At 40.3% G+C, this 26762-nt stretch overlaps 1 protein-coding gene and 1 long non-coding RNA gene across 2 annotated transcripts; one reads left to right on the top strand and one right to left on the bottom strand.

The window, feature by feature from the left end:
- LOC146968016 (uncharacterized) lies at positions 1-24826 on the bottom strand. Its single transcript, XR_015034406.1, has 3 exons — positions 24735-24826; positions 16050-16257; positions 1-82 (listed from the first exon to the last, which is right to left on the bottom strand). It is a non-coding gene; the product is annotated as an uncharacterized LOC146968016 (long non-coding RNA).
- On the top strand, positions 20436-23276 carry LOC146968017 (homeodomain-interacting protein kinase 1-like). The gene is made up of 9 exons (XM_085760823.1): positions 20436-20652; positions 20883-21073; positions 21182-21373; positions 21462-21643; positions 21761-21884; positions 21976-22095; positions 22185-22277; positions 22403-22572; positions 22676-23276. Exons 1-9 carry the CDS (start codon positions 20613-20615, stop codon positions 23196-23198), a joined length of 1635 nt encoding a protein of 544 aa, XP_085616949.1. The 5' UTR covers positions 20436-20612; the 3' UTR covers positions 23199-23276.
- Positions 24827-26762: the final 1936 nt, after the last annotated feature.

Here is a 26762-nt window from a genome sequence, read left to right as displayed (position 1 = left end):
ACTGGAGCCACTCTGGGAATTTACTCTCCCCTGTCTGCGGCAGATAATTCAACCAGCGGTGACCCAGTGCATCCTGCAGCCCCTGCCAGTGAAAGAATAAATCTATTTCAGTTACTGTGTAACACTCTTATGGAAGAGGATTAGAGTCAGGGGAGACAGCACTGGTATTTTGTGAATTTGAATTTGTCACAGTTATATTGAGCAGCTGAATCTAAACAAAAGCAGGTATGGAGCGAGTACATGGCTGGACCGTGTATGGGTGTGACCCGTGGCCTTGGGGCTATGCCCTTTGTTACAGGCTGTCAGGCAGTCACTCAGCCACACTGACCTCTGGCTGCTGCAGAGGAGTGCAGTCGCACTTTGAATTTGCTGAGCGTCGCCTCCATTATGGCAAACAAACTATATTTATTACACGTACCCTTGATGCCAACAAGAGAGGAGAGAGGAGCCATCAGTGGCTGTAAACTAAAGAAACCAGCAGGTCTTTATAGAATGCAAACAAGAGAGACAGCAGCTCCTGGAGGTGGCACAACACACTGACTGCAGCAGCAGCAGCAGCAGCAGCAGCAGCAATAAAAGCTCTGCAAGGACATGAAAGGTTTGTTCCCACTGAATCTGAAATGTCTGGAAACCCTGAGAGGGCATTCCTTCATGTTCTCAGGATAACAGGATCGTTTTCTTGAGATCTAGAGAAAATAAACTTTGCTTTTTTTGGGCTAATGACATAATTAATTAGAGTTGTGCATGAGATTTCTGTCTCACAGTAGGTGGCGGTATGTTAATAGGCATCTCTCGGTCATCATCTGGTATCCACGGAGACACCCAGGGGCTCGAAGCTGGTCAGCTGTGTAGTTAACAAGACATCAGGCTCACTAAGATAGCGCTTGCGATAAAGCTGAAGCCTCCCTTACTATCTTATTAAATGAGCCACACTAATGTTGTTTTGATACCTCAAGATCTCCAATTAATTACACTGTTATCTTGGGAAAACAACGTCTTTTTTCCCCGAGATCTTGAGAAAATGATCACGTTATCTCGGCCGCTGAGGGCTTCTTTAGAAATGGTTACAAAACGTGTTGAGTTTGTATAAGCACATGATGTAGCGACTTTAACAGGAATAGCATTACGACAGAATGTATATCAAACAGAGGGAGTTAGAAATAAAGGCCTGGTGGGCTGCGTTCAAAACTTTGGCTCTAAATGCCAATGTCCTATTTTCCCATTTTTGGATTAGCTGGAATTGTGCAGAATTGGGTACTGGCAAGGTGGCGGCAGCAAAGCAGCCCACTCTGAGCTTAAAAACCACTGGTGGACAGTGTCACTATCGGCGCTTTTTCCATGTAATTTGACATATTTGAGCATTTAAAGGATAATTACCGTTTTTTACATTCTGGACCTTATTTCTAGCATAAAATACGATCATTTAGCCTACTCACCCAGATTACTTTGGTGTCATTACAAATCGTTCCGACGAAATTAGATCTAGCCGAGAGCTGCGTATATCCGTATAATGCGAGAGCACGGGGCAGCGCAATGCAGCCTCTAAATAACACATTATCCGCCGCAAAACTCGTTCATTTCACCAACATTTTCTTATGATACACTAGTGCTATTCCTCTCCAGGGTGTCCAGGCTGACCTTTTATCAACATCCGTGGTCTGTAGGTTGACCTACTGACCTCTGACCTGGATGATGTCATCTCTGAGCGCTGCCCAGCTCATTCTGATAATAATGATTCTGCTTCGGCATTCGGGTCCATTTTTATCTCAACTAGCCGGAGCTTTAGTGAGTCCAGGTTGAGGAGAGGAAGCCTGTGGAAGCTGAACTTCATCCAGCTGCTCATTTTGTTCTGACAAGTCAGAAACACGCAGAAACTAACTGTAGCATTAGCGGTAGCAACAAGCCGCGCTGCGGTTGGAGATGACATCATCCAGGTCAGAGGTCAGTAGGTCAACCTACAGACCCCAGATGTTGATAACATGCCACCACGGGCTCGGAGAGGAATAGCACTAGCCTATCAAAACTAAATATTGGCGAAATGAACGAGTTTCGCGGCGGATAATGTATTATTTAGAGGCTGCATTGTGTGCCCTGTGTGCTCACATTATATGGATATACGCGGCTCTCGGCTGGATCTAATTTCTTCGGAACGACTTGTAATGACACCAAAGTTATCTGGGTGAGTAAATGATCGTATTTTATGCTAGAAATAAGGTCCAGATTGTAAAAACCGGTAATTATCCTTTAATAAAAAAGTAATGCAATAGTTACTTGGTGATTAGTTACTGGCTGTGGAGGGTGCCAGCGTGTTGTTGGAAAAGGTTGGGAGCCGTTGGTTTATCTTAGTGAGTAATGTTGTTGTTTGAACTAATAATAACACAATAATGAATTCTAACATTAATGATATAATTTTCTGCGCATTGTGCTGAGCTGCTGCAGTGATGTAGTGGGGCACCAGGCAGATTCAGAGGCGTACGCAGCTGAAAATAGCTCAGAGCAGAAAAAGAAGTTAGACGTATGTTGATATGCAACAGGTTGAGACCTAAGTGAGTCATTCTCTACACCTCTGTGACTGTGCTGAAGGAGTGAATCATAGCTGATTTCACTCCCAACAGCTTCACGCCACTCTGGCTCTCCTGTCACAACCTGTGATCTCGTTCCCTGTTTTCCATGAAACGGAGACAAAGTTTGATTGGGGCGACAGCAAACACCAGCAGTTTCCTAGAGGTGATTAAAAACAAGTCCCCTGAAGTGGCTGCTTTGCATCTGCTGGAAACACACACGCCTGTGTTGCCAGGGTAATCTCACTTCCCTCTCCCCGGTTGGTAACATGATACGAGTGGATGCTTGTTGTTTGTGATTAAAACAGTCGAGAAGAGGGGTGGATTTTTTTATGGAGGCAAATAGAAATCCTGCTGAGAGAGGCGTCCACTTCCTGTAAGAGATTATACATCATGAAAAAAAGATGAGCTGTCTTGGGAGGAAACTTTAAAGAAATGACCTGACGACTCATTGTTCTCAAAGCAGCGGGAAACAAAAGAAACAGCAGCTCAATCTCATTAACGGCATTAACACTAAAAATACACAGCAGCGCAGACTACCTCATTAATTATCTCATTGTATGTAATGTAATTAAGACAGCTCTGCTTGCTATTCAATTTTAACACATCATTAAAGCGAAGGTCTGCCCAAGTGCTGCATATAGCTCTGCTGATGAGGTCATCACACAGTTTAAGGTCAAAACCCAAGAAACTCTTTTCAGAGCAAAGCTGCATTTATCAAAACGGACAGAGAAATTGGCTGTTGTGCAGCAAGAGATTGATTATGCGAGCTCGAAAAAAAAAAAGATTCAGACTGAGAGGGAAGGCAATTTCTCCTGCTCTTTTTGAACATGCCATCAAACCTGCACTTAGACTTTGCACTAATTCTTCATATCAGAGCCCAACACAGAGAGAAATAATACTTATCAGAGTGTGTTCAGTTAATTACTTCCCTTAGCGTACAGTGGTGGTTCTGAAAAATACATACTTTTGTCTGAGAAATTGTTTTTTTTTTTTTAATAATAAAAAAGTGCAAATCTATAGTAAAATAAATAAATAAATGTTTTGGAGCCTGAATGCTACGTTTCATTTATATGGTAAAGCTTAACAATAACAAGTTCTTGTAAAAGGTTTGTATTTAATGAATGATACATTAATATATTAATGCTTTGCACATTCATAATGAGGCCTCTGAGTTGCCTTGGAGGTTGAGAGCCACATTTAAGTGAAGGATCCCCATAGCTACAGAACATCTGTACCATCAAAACATGAATAAATAACTAATAACTATAAAGCATAGCTTTTCACCCCATTGAAGTTGATATATGACAGATATGTCACTATAAAGCTATAAGCCTATTGATGTTGCTATATGTTTCCTGGGGATATAGGCATGTAATATTATCACATTTATACATCCTCCGGATATAAGAACATAGCAAAAAACACAAATTTGTATAAATATATTAAAAATATCTTCATATATACATTTCATGTATATTCTGTTAAAAATGTTTAATGTCTTTCTTCCCATTTCAATTCCTATATAGTATATAGTATCTACATATAGCCTACATATTTACAGTACATACTGTATATTTCATATATGGAATCCATGATGTAGACCTATATTTATATTAGATTTGTATGTGAAAATACAAATTGTGTCACTGTGTTGATTTCTTATTTCAGATAAACTGAAGAATTAGGTATCCCCTCAGTTGAGAAAATCTTCTACTTTTCAAGCTAAAAAAAGCATTTTAATACCCAGTATTTGAAAAAGAAATCACACAATCATGCACAAGTTGACATTTTGGAGATCCGTGGCTTCAAGCAGCACTGAAACGCAGCTTTCTTGCCCATCGAGGGAAACATTTTCGATGTTATCTGTCTGATCATGTGCCCATTTGTCGTCACTTAAGTGGGTTAAAACAAAGAGTCCCAGGAAAACTAAACACAGGAGTTGTCCTGACGACCAGCGTGGCTGTGACACTGTGTTCTCCCTGAGATGCATCTGAATTTAGCGCATAAGAAGCCCTTGAGGAGGAGGAGGAGATATTAATAGTCTTCTTCTCAGGGTATTTTAACCATTTACACTCTGGTATTCATGTACAGTCCAGGCATTTTCATAAACAGCTTTGTCTTGATGTGTGTATAGAATTATGTCTGTTCTATTTGCTGTACGTAAATCTTGTCATCAGTGTTTTGATGGGTCACTGACAATGAAGTCATTTCATGTGTGTGCATGTGCACCCTCAAAATACTGATTGTTTTATAATTAATCTTTCACTTATTTTATTATACGACCTTTATGGTTTAATGTGGTTTAACTGTCTTATAACTGGAGCTCTAATGATTTTGTACGGTCTGTCTTCTGGGAATCTGCTGCTGCATTATTGTGGTTCCAAAGGAAACTACAAAAAGTGGTGTCACTGAGGGTGGCACCAGCTGCAGCTAAAGACTATAGGTTTAAAGATGAAAAAAGAAAGAAAGATGGTGCTGTGATATCAGAAAGAAGTGAATCCACCTAACCTGTGTAGGCTGCTCCTCCACTCTGCTCTACATTATGGAGGCTCTGTTGTAGGCTGCTAGAACTGTCAGCAGGTGGAATTATGGGTAATGCCAGTGTAAGAGTTTGATAAAGGTAAGAGCTTGTGGTCTTTAAGGATAATGCCATTCAATCCGATGCCTACAGTAAAAGCATATAGTGTGATAACCAGTATCAACCTCTGACCAAATCATTTATCAACCATTAGTCTTATTTCATGAAACATTTAATTCAGATTGTGCATTCATATTATTATATATCCATATTATGTAATTTCATGTTGTTATTTTCTTTTCGGATGGTGTTAAAGAATAACAGGAACTATGAGCGTCACCTATTGATTGCATAAGTTTCACTTGGCTGGATTAACATGAGAATTTCTCTGTGTAAACTCCAGTTTCATCAGAAATGAGTGTGAAAAAAACAGATGCAGCTCCACCTACAGAGACCGGAGCTGCAACCAGACCTGGACGTAAACTCAGTCAATGCAACCAAAATATATTAACAGTAGCGGATTACGCGTGCAATGACCTGTTATGTTCTGGTCACCTCAATATAATTACAATATGTTCCAGAGGTTCTGGTGTAAAGCTTGTTACACAACACACTCACTGGTTGATTAAATTTGGTCACATTACATAAGCATTTCTTGAAAGCTGGGTGGTGGACACTGTACAATGGTGAGCAACAGGAAGACAAGTTTAAAATGTAATCATTCTTAAAGTACTTTGGCCTGTGTGACTGGACCGGCTGAGTCTCGGGGGAGGAAGGGATGTCCCAAATCGAAACAGATGGAGAAATGCAGGGGAGCAATTTGGAAGTTAAAAGCAGGACTGGCCGCAAACATTTAAGGCGCTCGGCATCTGAGAACAGTTTGGAAGGACGGTGCATTTCAGGCAACCATCAAGTCAGTGTTTACCATTATGAAACTCTAAGACAGGAGGTGGAGGGAGGAAGGGATAAACACATACAGACACATATGCACACACACACACACACTACCGCCAATCAACAGCTTTAAAGTTGAGGTTGCCTAGCAGCGAACAAAAGGTAGCCTACAAGCTTCCGCTCTGCTCTCCTCTGCAAACCCTGTGTGCTGCTGTGGGCACCACTGTTTTGGATAAATGAGCGCAATGAATGGAATCAGACCTATTGTCTTGCCGTGGGCATCTTCTCTTTTCTTTCTTTTTTTCTGTCCCGCACCAATCTATGCATTTCATTGTGGTGATGAACATTTTCTACTGTGATGCTGACAGTACAAGGCGTCAAACTTTCATCATCATCACAGACAGAAAACACTTTGATTCTGCTGCTGTATAACGTCCGTGTTCATTCCTCTGGTGCTTTAATAACATTTGCTTTGTGAGTTAGTTGGGAAGGAGAAGATTTTCTAATGTACTATGAGGTTATTAAAACAGATTAAGGAAACACCACTGTATGAAATGTGTGTTTTCCTTATTGGTAACACTTTACTTGACGCCTATCTCTATAACTCATTATAACCATACTTATAATGAGTTATAATGCAGTTATAGCACTGTAAAACTATAGTTATAAACACTCATAAATGATCATAATGCTTTATAACAATAATCATAACACACTATAAAGCATTTTATCATGACTTATAAGGTCAGGTATTATAATACGTTATAATTGTTAGTAACTCACTGACAATGCCCATATTATAAATATGGTTATAATGTGTTATAATTGGCTATAGATGTGTATAACCATCATTATAAACACCTATAAATTACCATAAGGCTTTATAGCAATCAGCATAACATATCAGAACATTTTTATAATGGCTTATAAGGTCAAGTATTATAACAGAGTTATAATTGCTCTATGATGCGTTATGCTAATTGTTATAAAGCCTTATGGTAATTTATGAGTGTTTATAATGATGGTTATACATGTCTATAAGCCAATTATAACACATTATAACTATATTTATCATGCATTATCGATGTGGTCATTGTCAGTGAGTTACTAACAATTATAACCTATTATAAAACCTGACCTTATAAGTCATGATAAAATGCTTTATAGTGTGTTATGCTTATTGTTATAAAGCATTATGATCATTCATGAGTGTTTATAATTATAGTTATACAGTGCTATAACTGCATTATAACTCATTATAAGTATGGTTATAATGCGTTATAGAGATAGGCATCAAATAAAGTGTTACCCATATTATTTTTTCAATTATTCAAACAAACAATTGCAAAAGAGCACAAATGGATATTACTGGTACTCAGGGTTTTGCCTTAGTAACTGCAAGGCACTGTACTTTTAACCCATGCATTAATTCATCATACTTGTACATTTTTAAATAAAGGGATTATCTTGCTCCTTTTGTGGTTGTTTTATTTTCATCTCATGAATATGGGAAAGAAGACTACATGAGGTATGAGCCAAAGCTGCAAGATCCCATTAGCATCCTCTGTGTCCCCTCCTTCATAAATTTTTCCTTCTCCCTCTTTTGCATGCATGAAGCTTTTATACCCAGGTTTCGTACTAAAACGCTACAATACGCACATACAGTGATGTCAGTATAGTGTCATTTCATACTTGACTGATCAGCCCAGGTGAAACACTTCAGAAATAGGATCATTGTGTTTTCATGCCGTCCCGCTGAGTCTGTCACACTTGTGCTTTGTTGCAATCATCCTCCTCATCATCAGCTAAATCTTATAAATAACTTAGTTACACATGTCAGCGTTCCCGTCACCGAGAGGAAACAACAGCCCCTCGCACACAGAGCAATTCTGTTTACGCACGCCGTTCCAGGCGGTATGCTCATATCACATTCATCTCTGGAAGTGCTCTATGCGCCTTATACCCTGTGTGATATTTAAATAGACAAACAGAGTTCTGCTCTGTTAATTCATCAAAGTAAAGGGTTCATTAGTGCAGGTGCTGGGAGAGAGTGAAGGCCTGTTTCTGCTGAAGGCAGGGATGTTCAACACTGCGTGTAGTTATTGGCTGAAGCTAACAGGTCACAGAAGGAGGCGAAGAGGGATTTGTGTGAACGTAAAGTACAAGCAATCATTTTTTTTCTCTTGCATACGCTGATTACAAACTTTCCTGAGCACGACGCTGCCCATAACTATATGAGGACACGGCCTTGGTATTTTATTGTGGAAGCGTGGAGGCTTTAACAACATAAGGGGGGGCTGGTTTATGCCGTGCAATAAAAAACTTATGCTGGATATTTTAGGGATCACAAATTTTTTATGCTTTGAAGTGAGGAGATGTCAGCTTTTATGGTGTCACGTGAGCAATTCAGTTTTGTGGAGAATAAAATTCAACAGTTAACAAACTATGAAATTTACACATCACAAAATCCAAAGTGTTAGAAAAAGTAAAAATTTTCCTTTCACTGCATCAACAGAATTTTTCTGTGAAGGGTAAAGGGTGGACAGTGGAACAATGAACTTACTTCTAAACTCCTACAGCCCTTCTTACACATGTTACATTGTCTTGTTATATATATATTTATCGCAATATGTTCATTACTTTCATAAAAACAACTGTCATAGCATCAAAACTAAGGTGCTACCTATTATCCATTTACACGTCAACATGATATAGAGCTGTGCACATCATTCCCATGAATTTGACCTCTGAGCCGCTGCAGGCAGCAACTCTGACTGACAGCTGTACAGATAACTGTGTGTATGTGCGTGTGTGTGTTGTGTTCAGCTCAACCTCTGGCTGAACTCAGGTCTTACTAGAAACTCTGTCTTTGTTATTTTACTCCAGTCTGTATCAATTCTCTTCTCTTCTCTTTTAAAGGAGAATCGAAAAAATTCCTGTGGGGGTGGCGAATTTTGTTGAAAATTTCAACTTCGCAAAAAACAAAACAAATAGTATACAGTATGGCTTCTGACGAGTTGTGAGTTTAGGTGGAGATGAACACAAACATTCAGACACTGTAACTCCAAAGCAGCTAACATCTACTGTATGCACTTGCTTGTCAACACATCCCGCATTCCCCCTGGAGAAACTTATTTCACATTCAAAGCCATATGATGCTGCGGAGTGAATACGCTCACCCTTACTAATTCCATTGAGTGGAAATATTTCAGATGTCTGAAGGATAATTGTAAATCAAAAATGTAGCCTGGTGTACTGCCTTTGGCATCTGACTGAGCTCAGACAGGAACAAACCACAGGCACAGCAGCCCTGGTTATAAACTGTATTACAGTGCACAGATAGATTTATTCTCGACTCCATCAGTGTGTTGTAGTCATTACCTGTTTAAAGAGGCTTGTGTTTCATTCCCTGCTCTAGGTATTACTGTAATGAAAACATATTTAAGTGTAATTCACCAGGACTGCTGCACCATGGAAATTGAATTAACTGGAGCCTCTTTTTTCCCACCACACTGTGCTCTCTGAAACGAACCCAGCAGGAGATGTCACCTCTAATGAAACCTTTTACTGCTCTAAATTCAACACATGTGACATTTAAAGTGGCTATAATTTCTATTTTTATCAAACACAGCCTATGAAATGACAATGTGAATACAATATGACAGTGGTGTTTCCAATGATGAAGGTGGACAGAATTACCCAAACCTCCCTTTATATTCCCTTTATTATGTTAGTGTGTTTATAGTGGCTTTCAGATCACTGTTCACAATTTAGTGTTCTGGTTTAAGTCTCACCATCTCTGACAGTGTTGTTTGTGGCCTAACCCTAACCCAAAACCAAAAGCTCTAAATTAACTGGTGAAAACAATGGAGACCAAAAAAGAGCAAAAAGGGATTATTAGACTTTGATAGGTGGCCACAACGTGACGTAATTGGTAATGTTGTTAAATGTTTGCCATATCAACTCCAATGGTAACTCTGGGTGTGTTTATATTAACCTGCTGGATGTGCAATTTGAAATTATGAACAGTACAAGTAACAGAAATGCATGAATTAAAGGAAAATGTCACAATAACAATAAAAAAAAAATTCAAAACTCGCTCGAGGTGTTTTTTCAAACTATTCAACAAAGCGATATTTCACAAAATTGAAATGGAAACATTTCTCACACTCAAGTGGTGGCACCTGCTGTCATCATGCCCCAGGGAGCTAGTCCCAACTGAGACACCGACCTGCCTGAAATCCGTCATCACATTTAATTGGAGCGATATCACAAGGCGAGAATTCAGCTCTATTCTTCTCTATAAATGGAAACAAAGCCCATTTGTGGCTATGTTTTGTTAACTTTCTTTTGTATGTTGTACAAAACTCTAATGAAAACACAGCCTGCTAGAAAACACATTTAGAACCATTTCTCAAGGTATGTTGCAGTGACAAATGGCTCCATAATGTATTTTATTTCGGGACTGAAATTGAGATTCTGGGAGGTGGCCAATGTGAAAAGTTCATGACATTTACACCAGAGCTCAGGGTTTACATCCTGACTTCTGTCTGTCGTTCTGTTCACTTGAGTTCAGGTTGGGGAATCTCTGTCAATGATTAGAAAGAGCATTTCTTACACTTTTTCTGCTTTTAACAACTATAAAACACATTTTCCCTTAGACTCTATAATTGCTCAAATAGAAACACAGATTTCTTTTTTTTTTTTTATGCTGTTGTCACTACAATAAGATCATCAGTGAACATTTTGTATGTACAGTCTATGCAGTTTTGGCAATTGTACATCAAAAGGAAACTGCATCATGCTCACTTTAAAATGTATTAGCTTTGGAAAATTAGATTAGGGTTGAGTTCACAACTTGATTCTGTTTCCCCGTGTTTGTTATGAGAAAGAATTAATGCAGGTGTGAAATAGGGAAGAAGCAGAAGGTGTGTGCGCACATAACACAAACTTCTACTAAGTCTTTGTGAGGTCAGAGCTGCTAACGGCCTCAGGAGTTTGCAGTAAACTGAAGATTGCTATTCAGCTCCTGTAGTCAAATGTTACGCTATGATACAAAGCTTGTATCTTATATTTTGACCGTGTGCAAAGCTCAGTGTTTTTTTTTTCAATGTGCAAACGATCACTATGACTATTTAATAATTTGTTGAGTTTATTTTGTCTCTATTTTATTTATAAAATAGAGATTTTATTCATAAAATAGAGACTCAGGAGGGATTCAAATATGAAACAAGGGAGAACTTTGAATGCCCCCACCTCCACCCCCCCACCCCCCCACCCCCCAGCCTCTCTCTAAACATCACTTCAATTCGAAACACTTGCTTGGTGTAGTAAATTGGCATTTGCCTCGCCGTGGCATGCACAAACATTCATTCATCAATCTGTCCCCTCTCACATTCCCCCTCTTCATCTGTCTCCCTCAGTCGCCTCCCTCTCCACTCCCATTTCCTCGTCCCCTTTCATTTCTCGCTCTTCTCCCTGCCTTCTCCTCTCAGTCTCCCGTTTCCCTTTCGCCACCACCCCCCTACCCCTGTCTGTTTCTCTCCTGAGGACTACACCACCTACTCTTATGAATACATCTGCGTCATTTCTTCCCATGCAGCGACGTCAGACCTACTTCAGGATCCTGAAAGAGGGGAGGGGAGGTGTTTTTGGGTTGTTGTTTTTTTTTGTAATGCACCCTCATCCATGAAGACGAGTATATGAAGTGTGGAGGGAAGAGATGGGGATGAATGAGGCTAAAGTAATTGGAGGAAATGGAGACAGAGGAAGTTGGAGCGGGGCAGTGTGAGAGGAGAGAAATAAGAAGTGGAGAAATGGGGACCAGAATGGGGGGAATAAAGTTGCATGCTACTGATCTACTGATTTCTCCAGGAAATAACATATGGACTGAACATAATGTGCACATTTCTGCTTCCTTGTGTTGCCACTGGAGCAATTATACAGTATTAAAAAGGACTGTCCTATAAAAGTTGCATGCTAATTTTTGCAGTTCAAGCCAAAACCTAATTCCTGGATTGGGCAAAACACTGCAAAGCACTGGAGTCAAGATGAAGCAGATGACCGCTACATCCTGATGGGGATTTGCCTCTCTCTCTCTCTCTCTCTCTGTATTCTCTGTGTACCGCTCCAATGCCAAAAGAAAAAATGTTATTCATATATCCTGGATCGGCCCCATTCCCGATTCTGAGGATCGCCTCGGGGCATCCCCTTCTAAAATATTAAACAAGAAAGCCAATCTTTATAGATTTGAGTTAATGCATATTCAAAGATGATTGGGAGCATATAACATGACATGAGATACTGAAATACTGAATCTACAACGTAGCACAGCAGTAAAATTCAGGCGTAAAAACTTGGGAAATGGAAATGGAAATGGAAAGAGGACAGATGGGGGAATAAAAATGAAACATTTGTAGAATAGGAAATACCTAAAATAATTAGATCTGTAAATGTGATCCGTCATTATGACTCAGGACAGACTAAAATTTAACTGATGAATTCCATTAAACCTCCTGTCTTCACCACTCAGGACCGAGCTGGGGCGACACTACGCTGGTTTGTCCACATTCAAAACCCTGAGTAAAACTCACATTTAGAACTGCTATATGTGTGTGTTGTATTGAACATTTTATCTATGTTTCTGTGGCCAGTTTAACTCATGGAAAGCCTTTTTGTGTACCATAATTATGATGTATTTTTATCATCATCATTATCATCATTTCTATTATTAATGCTTATTATTGCCTCTATGGGCTCTATAGGCCTTGAACTGATTCAACAGACTGCCACACATTACAGAAAGTGGAGGCTGATGACATTAGAGCGACATTAAATAGGCGTCATTTTGGAAAATACCAGAGAGGAAGCTCAACCCTGACACTGAAGTCTGGTCTGCAATTATTGCTCTGGGACTTATTGCTCATTAGTCGTGTCTCTCTTATCTTCAGCAGCATTTTCAGAAATGGAAGCAGCAGAGACGGCGGGGAAGCTGCAGCCTCTAAATGCTGAGATACTTTCACTTGTCAGGATGCACAAATCTAAAGGAAACAACACTCTTGATAAAATTCTTGTAATGCACTAACAAAAAACAAAACAAAAATGTAAGTACAGTCTTTCACAGACAGTTACGAAGCGATGTGTTTGCATTCTCATCTCTGCCAGAATGATGGGTCCTCTGCAGTCATAGCCCAGTGGAGCTCTTACATCATCACCGGCGTCAGAGATGCCCCAGTCTGGATCGCTAAAGATGGATCACATCTAAACTGGCAGTTATTCAAACAAGACCAAAAATACTATTCCCGGCACACTTGCCAGGAAATCTAAACAGGGAGTCGGAAATTCAGTTAACCGTGGTTTAAAAAAAGGAGCGGCTGGGCTGACTTTGCCAGTAAATATGACCCTCGGAGCTTCTTCAGATCTATGACTCAAACCCCGAGCGTTTTTTTCTCTTCTGCTTGAATGCATTTTGATTTGTTTGGGTGTGTTCACCAAATATATAATCTTTATCTTGAGCTTTTTTTTCCCTCCAGTTTCTTATCTCTCAGTCTTTGCCATTTATGCCATGCTCTTTATTAAAAGCTGTGGCTTACAGAGGAAGTGCCATCTGTCCTTGGCACCCTCGATCCTGGCGCTGAGTCTGAAGAGCTACTATAAATACAATCAGGACATATGTGATGGAAAGACATACGTCTGAGGAGATTAAACAGGCTGACGTGATTGAGATGTGTCGTTTTGATAATTTGTGATCATGTCATCACTGACTGCACACTTTAGGGTCTGTGTGCAAATGCAGGTTTGTGTCTCATGAGAAATGAATGAATGTAATTTATTTTTGTTAGCATAGGTAACAAAAGAGGATGATGATTAAGAGATAATCCAGAAGGTGTAGGGTTGCAAAATTCTGGGAATTTTCAAAGTTGGAAACTTTCCATGGGAATTAATGGGAATATATGGGAATAAACAGGAATAAATCTGAATGTATGTACATAATGAATGTATGGCAAACAAACACTGCATGTCTCCAAAACTTATCAGGCAGGTTTCCAGGATTCCAAGTAGCCTACTCATTTCAATGATGAGACGGACTTCATGATCGATTACCATGGCAACGAACGAAGCTTCGAAGCTTCAATATTTTTGGGTCAGCCCTAGTTGAAATGTCATGTTTTTGCTTATGACAAAACAAAATATTTACATTTATGTTTGGATATGATATAGTTTGTTTAAATCACCCCCAATTTCCAGTTAAAGGGATAACCCCCCCCCCCCCGTAACTCAGAGAAGGCACAGAGGACTCTGAAAGTTCTCCCAGCCCTTAGTCGATATGAGGGTGAGTAGATAATGAGTGAAATTTGAATTTTGGGTGAACTATCCCTTTAATTCCTATAAATTCCCAATATTTCCCATTAATTCCCATATTCCCATGGAAAGTTTCTAATTTTGAATATTTCCCAAATTCTCCAGCTTAACTTCCCATGGAAAGTTTCTGGAAATTTACTGGAAATCTTCCGCCCCTTTGCAACCCTATGAGCAAGCAATGACAGACTTTGGATCTCTGAAAAATTAAGCTATCTACTTATGAAACACTAAGCCCTCCTCCCAACACACACACACACACACACACACACACACACACACACACACACACACACACACACACACACACACACACACACACACACACACACACACACACACACACACACACACACACACGGCGAGCACTGCAGATCTTCATCTGCAGCTCAGTGTTATTCTTCTGGACAATTGATTTCCCTGATCCAGTGAGCAGCCTCCTCCCTTAGAACAGGAGAGTGTGTGAGTGTGTGTGTGTGTGTGTGTGTGTGTGTGTGTGTGTGTGTGCCTGCGAGCTGGGGCCAGCTGTGTGTTTCAGGGTGTCTGTCCCTCTTCACTGTCCCTGCGTGACCTCAGCCCACTCAGGCCGCTGGGATGGCAGATGAGGCCACATGTGGAGAGAAAGTGGCTGAAGCAAAGTAATGAACCGTGATGAGAACGTAAACAGTTCAGGAGGTGCACACACACACACACACACACACACACACACACACACACACCTCTGCTCTGTAGCAGCTAGTGGCGACACCGTGACATACAGTGAAGCGTCAGTCTGGCTCGAGGCTGCGACCAAAGCAGATGTGCATTTGCCAGAAACTTTTGCTTTTGTAAAACCAAAGAGAGAACGCTTCAGAAAAGGACTAATCTCTAATCAAAAGTTGTATTTTCAAAAGCAACAAACAAACAAAAAACATGACTCATGAGGTGAATACATCAGTAAGTCACTTCTGAATATATTCTAATTAACACAGAATAACTTGCATTTCTTTTTGCTGTTGTCTGCCAATTACTTCACTGGAGTCAGATTTTTATATTGTGCTTTTTTGTGCCAATCCACCTGATGCTTCGATCGCATTCAAACTGAGGTTGTATTGGTAGTATTAATACAGTTTCTATATCTACACTGTATTTTTGAGCTTAAGATGGAAGACTTGAAGGCTGTGGACTGACTGGTCAGTTTGGAGGTGCTGCAGGTCTGGTTTACCTCACTAAGCCTCTCAAGGCCAATCAGATAGGGTTTGGCTGCTCTGGGCTGAATGTGGGTGAACTGGCTCCAGGGTTGTGTGGAGATTTTTTTATGTTTTTTTTTTTTTTTGTCTGGCTTTGCCAATATACCATTTATGTGTATGTTTTCATATATACACACACAAACATGATGTGAGCTGGATCAGTCGATTCATTTGCTTAATGCTGATTTTAAATTCATGACTTCCTGAGATTTGTGAGGTGTAAATTGGCCTGTCAGGGTAAGAACAGGGTAATACATTCCCATTGATAGCATCAAATCTTTTAAATTAGAGCTGCAGGTCCAAAACAAAAGCAGTGAACTGCTGCTGGGCAGATGTAAATTGCTTATGTCTCTGATGTGAACTATTTCTAATGAATGGTGTTACTGATATTTACAGGTGCTGTTGCCGTTCAGTGGGACGGTGGTGGTGAGGAGAGCCGTGGTGGTGAGGAGGGCCGTGGTGGTGGGCCACAGCAGAACAGTTCACCTGGCAGAGCTGGGCCGGAGAGTCTTCCTTTGAGAGCGTTGGTGCAAACATTTGGGAGGACATCTTGGACTCGCTGGGGGACTACATGTTCTAGGTGGCTTGGGAGAATTTGGGATCTCCTAGGAGGAGTTGAACGGTGTTGCTGGGGAAAAGGACGCCTGGGTGGCTCTAATCGCCGAGTTACCACGGCAACACAGCACCGGATAGTCTGTGAGGGGTTGGATGAATGGATGGATGGATTAGGAAAAGGAGAAAGTTTTAATGTTCAAAAATTTTGCTCCAAAAGGAGAAAGATATCTGTCAGATCTGTCTGAAAAACAAATTCACAAAGGTCGGTGCAAAAACAACAAAATATAGATTTTTAACGGCTTCGATATAGAAAACGTCCAAATCAGTGTTGGCGCTGGTAACAAAAACGACATGTTTGTCAGACGAGCACATACGTACTGTATGTCCTCCCTCAGGACGCCGGCACTCATGCACATGAGCACTTATGCCAACAAGCAGATATACATGCAGACAGCAGCCTGTGTTCACAGAGGAACTTTGCCTTTTTAGCAAACTCCTCAATAAATTAACAACACCACCGCACAGAAAGACGTGTGAGAGCGGCCTGGGAGATGACGCGTTTGCTTTAACAAAACATGAGCAACGTTAAAGCGGTTCAGCAAACTAATGCAAACCACTTTGGTTAATTCATCTGTGTTAGGGAAAAAAGACGGTGAATAGAAGCCTATATATATGTGCAGAGACAACTTTTACTGCAGGCAATGATATAAACATGAAGTCTGCATAGAAATTACAACATAAAAATGGTCATTGCAGCAATAAAAGGGATGCACGGCATAAAGCGAACAACAAATATGGTTCAAAGATCAGTGTGACTAACACGCAATTATCCAAAGCTTGTGTGTGCCCATGAGATTAACGACGACACACTCCACTCAGACCATGGAGAATACGCATGCTAATCAGTTTTTTTGGATTTTAGGCTTTAGTTTTGTGTATTCATGGAGGAGACCTGTGCGGTTGACGGCAGAGAAATGAGTCCCAGGTCCTCTCAACAATCTAATGAGGACCTGGTGGCGAACTAAACAACCTTCTACATGATTAAATTTGTACAACTCATTAGGCAGCACTGATTGAATATGCAGACGTGTAAACGGCGTGCGCGCCTGTGACCTTGCAGACTGGAAACACACCCAGGCTCTCTGCACCCTTTTCGCATTCTTAAATGTGCCGTGTTCATTTTCAGGACAGCCGGCGGCGGCCTATCCCAGCTGCAGCTGTGAACGGTATTCCCTGGGTGGTGACCAATCAGGACCCCTGTCATCGGAGCAGCAGAGTTAACAATCGATTCCAGGCCTGAAGCGTGGAGCAAGGGTCTCGCTGAAAAAAACAAAAAAAGAAAACAGTGATCTAACCTTTAGGCTTCCATTAAAAAAAGATATACTTTGTTGATGGTGTCTTTCAGAGAATTTTTAAAAACTTTTTTGTGCTCATTTCAAGCAGGAAAAAGACAGGACACATACTTCATGGATGCCTCCTTTTAGTTGTTTAGAAAGGAAGAACTCTGCATGTGTTACCAGTGAAACAAAGACTTCCTCTTCATGTTTACAGAGGCAGGAATGGTCCAAAAGTGATACATTCTCTCCTTGGCAGACTAGATATGTAAATGTCAGCATTGGCTGTGTATATATGCATGAGAATTGTGAACACACATTGTATCTGCAACCAAACTTACAAAAAAAAAACACAACTAGTTATGCATGCAGAGATGCTCTTTATGCCAATGATATCCATTGATCAAATCGTACTTTCAAGTGAGGTGGCACATCTCCTCGACCGTAAAAATCTTTCTCTGGATGAAAACGATGCCGACTATGTAAATGCGCATGGAGAAAAAGCTAATAAACGAAAGAAGTCATTCCAATGTGATTAATGCAGGCGCTAAGTAAAGCAGCTCGCCTTCAGCTCAGAGTGAAAACACAAAAGGCTTCAAACAGAGAAGGTTGTCTTCATTTGTTTGTTTTTTTGTTTTTTTTTAGGTATTCATCACTAGTGAGGAAGTCAAAAATAGCTCGCGTTGCAAATGGAGGGATGAAAGAGTGGGAAAAAAGCCACTTCAGGGAGAGAGATGGGCTTTCCAGGCTAATTGTGCTAGCTTCTCATACATAGTGTATCAGCAGCCACGGTGCTGCGTCTGTCGACTCCGTGCCAGCAGAAAGTGTCTCCTGTGGGCAGCTGGAAGGAAACAAACTGTCTTAAATAAAAACAGGAGGATTTGTACCCAGTATTTCTTTTTAGAAGTGACATGGAAGAAACCTGTGTTGTTTTGAACGCAGCTCTGTCTCACTGTGTCAAAGCTGCGTTGTCGATGATGTTGGTTTTTGCAGCTTGAGGTCAAAGGTCAAAGATATTTCACGGCAGAGTTCGGACATTTATTTTAAACAACGCACCTTTTTGTACTTTGAACAAGACCTCAAAGTGCACTGACTGCACTCACTGACAAAGTGACACCTTCTATTGTTTGTGCTGCATGATGTCTAAAGTGTGATGTATTATCTTACATAATTTCCTCCCATTCCCATTCTGGAAAACCATTAAAAATTAATGAACCCTTAGAAATGGTTGCTCTTCAGACTATAAATTCCATTTTTAATTATCATGACGCATTCAGGCAGAAAGATTCGCATGGGCCGCGGCAGCTGAACTGCAAAAGATACGGAACTGGCTCCTGCAAAAAGAGATAACAAAGGTGAAGATGTGCAATTATGGCCTGAAGCCACAGTGATGTATATATGATGTTGTTAAACGTGTGGGGAAAATAGTGTTGCACCAAGTCTAGTTTAATAAAAATAAAATAAAATAAAATAAAAAACCTACAAATTTGAATTTGATCACTAAGATAAATTTATATTTGATTTGTGAACTAACACAAAACAACTAACAAAGCCCTGTGTCAACAAAATGCACTTTCTATGTAAAGCACAGGAAAAAAAATGACTACGATTTGCAGTTAGTGATCATCCTGCTGTTGAAAAGAGAAAGCATGTTTCTTTTTCTTTTTTTTGGATAGTTGGGGCTCCGTAGAATACTCGACTTTTACATAACTGAATCTGACAAGGCTATTTCACTTTTCTGTCCCAATGTGCACCTTCATCTTCTTCCTATTCTGACTTTCCAATCAGTGAACTGTTTGCACAGAACCAGACTGCTGGATGCGATGCTGTAAATCTGTGACAAGACATTATCACTACACGGCTTTGATCTCTGGGTGTAATTCTCAGCACAACAGCTGCTAATAGATGTTGATCTCTACCATGCATTTTCATATACTTTTCCCAGGAGTCATGCACCAGGCTTGTTCCTTCCCACTTATTAATGTTGGATAGAGCTGAGGAGGACACAAGGGCTAAGAGAAAGTGGATTATTATGAAAGACAGATGAATAAAGAGTAGAGAACAGAGTGGTTTCAAGAAAGCGAGTCAAACACTACATATGCTGGTCATGATGGGGCCTTATAATGTAGCATTATTGAAGCCTTTCATTATTCATGGAGTTATATATCTTATGAACTATGAATAATTTCAGATGGCTAGAAGATATCAACATATGAAAAGCAGCAGCGCTCCACTGACAGTTAATAAAACAGTAGCATGTTAGGAAATTAGAGATCAAGTTTGGTATGTCAAAGGATCTAATTCACAGTAGCTGCCTTCAACATAAGATAATAGCCTACTACAGTTGATCTTCCCACCATGACATGATGATTTTAGTACATAGAAACGATAACAGCTTGAGATTCACAGCATCAACATTGACTGCAGGTTACTGGATTTTAAAAGCTACATATTTTGCACTTCTCTTGTGTTTCATTTACTTTTTTCCACCACTAGTAGCAGGGAATTCCTGTTTTATCCTTCCTGTAGCGACAGTTGGACAGTGCAACTCTGTGTTTGGGTCAGGATCTGTTTCAGCTTTGACAGTAGGCTACAGTCATGGTTCAAGGCCCAGATAACAGTTCAGTTTGAGTTTTGCTTGGATTTATCTAATGTTCAGGATAGACAATTTGTCAATTTCATCTTTTGGTTTAGTTTATTCTGACAATGGCTAAACAGCAGCACTGGTCTGAGGTCAGACAGTATTTGGGGATCAGCTGGCAGATGGGACTCATGGGGGAATTCATCTTCTTTCTGACTTCTAACTTCTATTCAATTAAGAGGTGCTTTACTGGTATCAATTTACAAACATATTAAACACAAAATGTAAAAAATCATGCATGCAGAGATTTCGAATAATAACATGGATCTCAGCCTGAGTTCTAAATGGAACAGAACACACGTGAGTTGTACATGACATTGTGATGTCATAAGGAGAACCGGGTGTTGGAGCAGAACTCTGGGTGAATTCTGGTCACTTCACTATCAACCCTGATAGAGAGAGACACACGTTTGGAGACAGGAGTCATTTGCAGAAGACAGACACACGTTCTGAATTCAAGAAGACTGAAGCTTCGTTCTCAGCCTCAGACAAACTAAACTGAAAAGATCTGACTGAAAAATGTCATCGTGGCCCGACTCAAACGCCTCTGGTGCAGCAGGTGAGACAGACCACGGTAAACACACTGATACAGTTTAGGTAATAGTGCATTTGTCTGCTATGAAAGCACAGTGGGGACACCAGTGTGTTGTCAATCAACAGGTTGGTCTGTCTAATCCACTGAACTTTCTGTGCTTCACGGTCTTAAAATGACAACCACAGAATACAAGGACATAACTCACATAACTTTCTATCTGCATTTATATTTTATCTCACCATGTGTCTCACTAGTCACAGCGACAGCACCTGAGCTCCAGGCAGGTGATACCCTGATGAGCAACTCCTCTACTTACTCCATCCTGGAGTTTATTGGTGAAGGCTGTTTTGGCAAAGTGGCCAAGTGCCAAAATCTGGCAACAAGAGAGACGGTGGCTGTAAAAATCCTTAAAACCTGTGATTTCATCCGGGACATGGAGAAGGAGGTAGATCTTTGGACTCCCTTTGATTTTATTCCTGTGTTCAGTTTACACCCGCTACATCAGATTAATTACCACAGGCCGTTGATGTCTTTCCTCTGCTGGTCTTCCCAGATGTCCATATTAAAGGTCATCAGTGTCCTGAATCCAGACCACACCAATCTGGTCAAGTTCTTTGAGCAGTTTGACCACATGGGAAAACCCTGTCTTGCATTTGAAATGCTGGACATGAACGTCTATGATTTGTTGCAAGAGCAAAACTGGCAGCCTCTGCGTGTGCGCGAGATCCGATCAATTGCACATCAGGTGTGTAACCAGGACTGAGTTACTTATCTCTTATTCCACATACACCAAATGCAGCACATGGAAAACTAAACTCTGCTTTGTTCAACAGCTGTTGGTGGCCTTGGTCGCTCTGAAGGGTCTGGGTGTCCTGCATGCTGACATTAAACCAGACAACGTTATGCTTGTTCGCAAGACGGATCAGCCCCTGAGGGTCAAACTGATAGACTTTGGTGAAGCCATTCCAGCCTCCGAAATTCACCTTGGCCTGCAGCTTCAGCCACTTGGCTACAGGTGGGTTCTTCCTGACCTGCACAGTTGTGTTCAGCATCTGTTAATCAAGCAGATCTCATGTCATTATTCTTCTCTCAGTCTCAGATTTCTCACCTTTACCATGTCTTCCCTCCTCAGGGCCCCTGAGGTTGCCCTTGGCTGTCCCTTCACCGAGACTATAGACATGTGGGGAGTTGGCTGTGTCCTGGCCTTCCTCTACCTCGCTGAAAACCTCTTTCCTGTTGAATGTGACTATCAGATGGTAGGTCTGCTGCTTAAGGCACATGTCCAGAACCAAGTGGAAACTTCATGCAGACTACCTGCTGAGATGTTTCTGTTCATTCTGTCTCCAGATGAAGTGTATGGTCGAGGTTCTGGGTCAGCCAAACGACCACATGCTCCGCACTGGGATGTATACCCACTACTTTTTTAGTAAAGAGGAGTCTGCTTATGGTCCAACATGGAGGCTTCTGGTAGGGTTCCCTTGTTCCTCCTTGTTCCATCTCTTTTTTTTTTTTACTAGCTTTTTAAAAAACTTTTCTTATGTATTTTGTTTCTTCAGACACCTGAAGAATACACGACTGCCAACAAAGTGCAAGTACTGGAGCGGAACAGTTATATTGCGCTCCCCAGCTCTCTGATTGACCTGGTTAATGTAAGTGTTCTCTGCTGTGTTGAGCAATAATCACTTAGTACCCAAGCTGAACCAGTAACACTTATTTATCCGTCCATAAGAGACACCGGCTGGATCATTTGACCTGACTCTATTTCCAAATTCAGATGTATCCAGCAGAGGGCATGGCTGAATTTGAGGACCAGTGGGCTTTTGTGGACATCTTAAAAAATATGCTGCAACTTGATGGGGATCTGAGAATCTCTCCGAGTCAAGCTCTCCAGCATCATTTCATTACAATGTCTCACCTGACAGAGCATCCAGAAAGCAAATCCTAGTAAGTGACCACATCTCTCTTTATACTGGTATAACACATGATGGACTTATGACTGCATTCATGTCCTGTCTCATTCACTAATTGATTATCATACTTATTCCAGTCTGAGCCCCTCCCAAGTTATGAACAATATCCAACCAATGGAGGACTCAGCAGTCAACACCTCTGCAGCTTCCGCTGGGACTCATGACAACGGTCCAACCACTTGGACACCAGATGGCGTTCCTGTCACTCGCTCCTATGAAGAAGACAAACTTTCCTTCTATTCTGATGGAGAACTACTTCCTGTCTCCGATGACAACTATCCAGTCACCTGTCATTCTCATGGAGGACTAGCTCCCGTCACCTATGAAAAACACCCAGCCACCTGGTATTCTGATGGAGAGGTACATAAACTCTCCCGTAATGAAAAGACAGCTGCCTGGTTTTCTAAAAGAGAAGCACTTCCTGTCACACAAGATGAAGATCCAGCTGTGTGGCTTCCTGATGAAGAAAAACCAATAGACTCCACTGCCGTAGCCTCATCCTCCTCTTGTCAACCCACAAAATTGCTAAAGAGGATTCAAAGATTCTTCAGACGAATCACAGCTCCCCTTTGCTGCTGGCGTTCAAATGTGGAGGACTGAATTTTTATTTGTTATTCTTTTCAAATTATTATTTTTGTCTCAATTTTTTGTATTTTTTTTGTATTGATGTAACATTTTACATAGTATAATAAGTTACTGTTAGTTAAATAAGTTGTTTTTTATTAATACTTTACCTTCATTACTGCTTTCATTTTACATTGTATGAATTACATAATAAGTTAGTTAAATAAGTTTTTATTATTATTATTATTATTATTATTATTATTATTATTAAAACCTTCAATAAATTATACCATTTTGCATTTATTCATTTGTCAGTTGTATCACGGTAACTGATACTAACCCTAACCCTTCTTGTTATAAGTATTTGGGTATATGGCTGGATGATAAATTGTCTTTTAAATTACATGTTACAGAACTTTTAAAAAAGCTGAAGCCTCTATTGGCATTCTTTTATAGAAATAAATCCTGTCTTCCTCAGCACTGTAGAAGGCAGATAGTGCGTGCTACATTTTTATCCGTTTTAGATTACGGTGACATTATTTACATGCATGCTTCTCCCTCTGTTCTTAAACCACTAGATACAATTTATCATTCGGCTATTAGATTTGTTACGGGCGATGGGTTCATGACCCATCATTGTCATCTTTATCATAATGTGGGTTGGACTTCCCTAGCCCTAAGAAGGGAGCAACACTGTATATTGTTTATTTATAAGTCACTGCTAAAAAAACTTCCACTGTACCTATCTAGCCTACTGAGCTTCAGATCTTTTAAATATCCCACTCGTACACAAAACCCACTGGCTCTTAATATCCCAGCTGTTAAAACGGAGGTAGGGAAACTCGCTTTTATTTATTTTGCTCCTTTTAAATGGAATAATTTACTGTCTCAGCTTCAGTTGGATTCACTGATTCCTTTTAATCATTTTAAAAACATTCTTGTTGATCTTATGTATTCTGAATGTACATGTGCTTCTTAAATTCACAATGTGCTATGTTGAATGTTGAATGTATATATTAGGGATATGTATTGTAATGTGTTTAACTGGTATTGATTTGTATTGTGCTGTAATCAGGGCGCCATTGGAAATGAGAGCTTGCTCTCAATTGGCCCCCCTGAATAAATAAAGGTGATGAATGAAAACTGAAAGTGAGGGACATCATCAAATCTTGGTGGTAAGAGAAATGCTATTATTAACGCACAAGGAGTCATTTTTATATATATATATATTAAAAAGTGAAAAAAGCCACTGCTCATCCTTAGGCAAAATACTTGGAAGAGGTGCTGGAGGTGAACTTTGAAACTTAGAAATAGCAACCGCACACTCAAAACACTGCATATATAAATGAACATCATCCTCCGCTTTTGGTGCAAAACACACTCCTCAACCAAGGCTGGTCTGACTCAGTCAGGTCACTGAGTTTCTCTGGTCTTTCACTGACCATCACATTGTTGTTCAGTCACTGTCAGTCACCACAACCATCTCACACAGAAGCTGAGAGTTTACATTAGCTGAGTTTACACTGCTGTTTCAGCAGCTAACAAACAACATAACTCATGAAGTGCACTTACCGCTGTGATACATCCCATAATCACTGGTTTTAAAGCACAATAAACTCATTGAAACTCTTGAGTGAAGCTCAAACATGTAGCAAAGTCTCTTTAGTTTCCTCTGGTTGATTGGCTCTACTGGTTCACCTGTTGACCGGTGGAGGTGGGCGGGGCATAAGGCCTGAGTCTGATTTTTTTTTCTTCCTTATACAAACTTTATTCAAATGTTGGAGTTAGGTAAAATATAAATGCCATTGTACAATTCTATTCAGCTTAAATCAAACATACAATATTAAGCCACAGAGCTTCAAATCACTCTTCTTCGGTTTAAGTGAATTATTTCCTGTGGAAAATGTTGAAGTTTGGTTGCGTCTTCAAGACTTTATTCTTTTGTAGACAAAATAACTCCCAAGAATAATGACTGTTTTCATTATGTGTAGTGAAGTATGGATTTATTTGCCAAACATCAGATTTTCCTTTATTAAATTTAGAGAAATTGTCAACGTTAGTCAGTAACCATGTAATGTGAGGTCTTCAAGCAAATTTACAAAGCTAAAATAATATTATTCATTTGTCTGAATACTTTACTCACAAGCAATTTTAGCTGCAAATAGCTGTCTGAAAAATTCCCCAGAGGAATCCAGACTTTTCTGTGAGTCAGATGTTCCTCCAGCCCCATTTTTTTTTAAATCATGTAGGACTTAGTGTGACTTAGGTTAATTAGTTAAAATTGGTTAAACATGTCAACATACTGTATGACAGAGTTTAATCACATGAAATGACAGGTGGTGTTATGAATGGATTATCCTAATGGGAAGATAGAAAGCACTATAAAACATACTGTTTGCTGCATATAAGAACCTTTTCCTTGATGAATTATAAAACGTAAAAAGTGTTTGGCTTTACAGTGAGAAAAATAAAAATCATTGTCTATTGAAGGGTTTACTTGTGATGTAGTGAGTCCTAATTCGACTAAAAGAAGTAGCTCACTTTTACTTATTCAGGTGCACATCTATGCTACTTTTTTTTGGCCCACTTTCCTCCATTTTGTGGATATATTTGTCTGGGTGAAAAGTGGGCCAGAATCTTCCCATGAGCCTCCACATGTAGACAGGAATTAGATTTATTACCCAGAATGCCCCACAGGGGAACACTGTCCCCTGCCCTGTCTAGGCAGAATCGATGAAACATGGAGGGGAGAGCAGAGCGGTGGAAAAGAGCAAGACAGAGAGGAGAAGTTACAGCTATTTTGGAATACAGCGCACCCAGGAGAGAGAGAGGCAGAACATCTTGTGAAGAAAAGAAAATGCAGAGGAAAAGAGAGGGAGCAAGCAAGAGGGCACAAGGTCCACAAGTTGTTAAACACGAGGTACAGGTAAGCTTCAGCTGCAGGTGCACGAAAACGACACCCACTCAATCCCAACGCACTTACAGAGTGGTGAACAGTTCAACCGCTTTATGTAAATGCAGCTCTACTAAATATATTTACATCAACAATGGGTTACATAACTACGTCTATGTGAAAGGGACCACTCATTGTGATGAGTCCATGGAGAATTAGCACCTAAATCTGCAGTTCCCCTCGGCTTTAAAACACCTTTATACTCATTGTTTTGGTTTTATGCGCTGCAGCTTTGCTGATTTGGTTCACTGTCAATGCTCGTGTTCTGTTGTTTTTGGTCATCAACGCTAAAATGCTGCACAATCCCACAGTACACTACCTGTGGACAATGCAGTTAGCAAATGGCAAGTGAATGAAAAAGTGAAAGTAAAGCTTATAGGTGAAATTCATTTCATTAAATGATTTTTATGTCTTTCTTTGTGTATAATAGCCTACTGTGCTGTATAGCCTACGCCCCGTGTTTTAATTTGCAGGTCTGTATAAGCCGGCTGATCTGTCACAGTTGACATGTGAGGTGTTGTCCATGAATTAACTTCCTGCACGTGACACATTAAGCATCACAACAAAGTGTGGCTCTTCAGTCCTTCTAAATCATTGTGTCAGCCATATATGCAGTCCCATTTGACCATAAATCCTTGACACTAAAG

The sequence above is a fragment of the Trachurus japonicus genome, chromosome 19, assembly GCF_045865225.1.
Source record: "Trachurus japonicus isolate A0001 chromosome 19, Traja_1.0".
Lineage (NCBI taxonomy): Eukaryota > Metazoa > Chordata > Actinopteri > Carangiformes > Carangidae > Trachurus > Trachurus japonicus.
Note: the sequence above shows the minus strand (reverse complement) of the source record. Positions and strands in the feature narration are given on the sequence as shown.

What these genes read in the sequence shown, in the direction of transcription:
- LOC146968017 (XM_085760823.1), top strand. Translation starts at nt 20,613, where the DNA reads ATGTCATCGTGGCCCGACTCAAACGCCTCTGGTGCAGCAG. An exon ending in TCCGATCAATTGCACATCAG is followed by an intron (nt 21,374 to 21,461) that starts GTGTGTAACCAG and finishes TTTGTTCAACAG; the next exon opens with CTGTTGGTGGCCTTGGTCGC. An exon ending in CATCCAGAAAGCAAATCCTA is followed by an intron (nt 22,573 to 22,675) that starts GTAAGTGACCAC and finishes TACTTATTCCAG; the next exon opens with TCTGAGCCCCTCCCAAGTTA.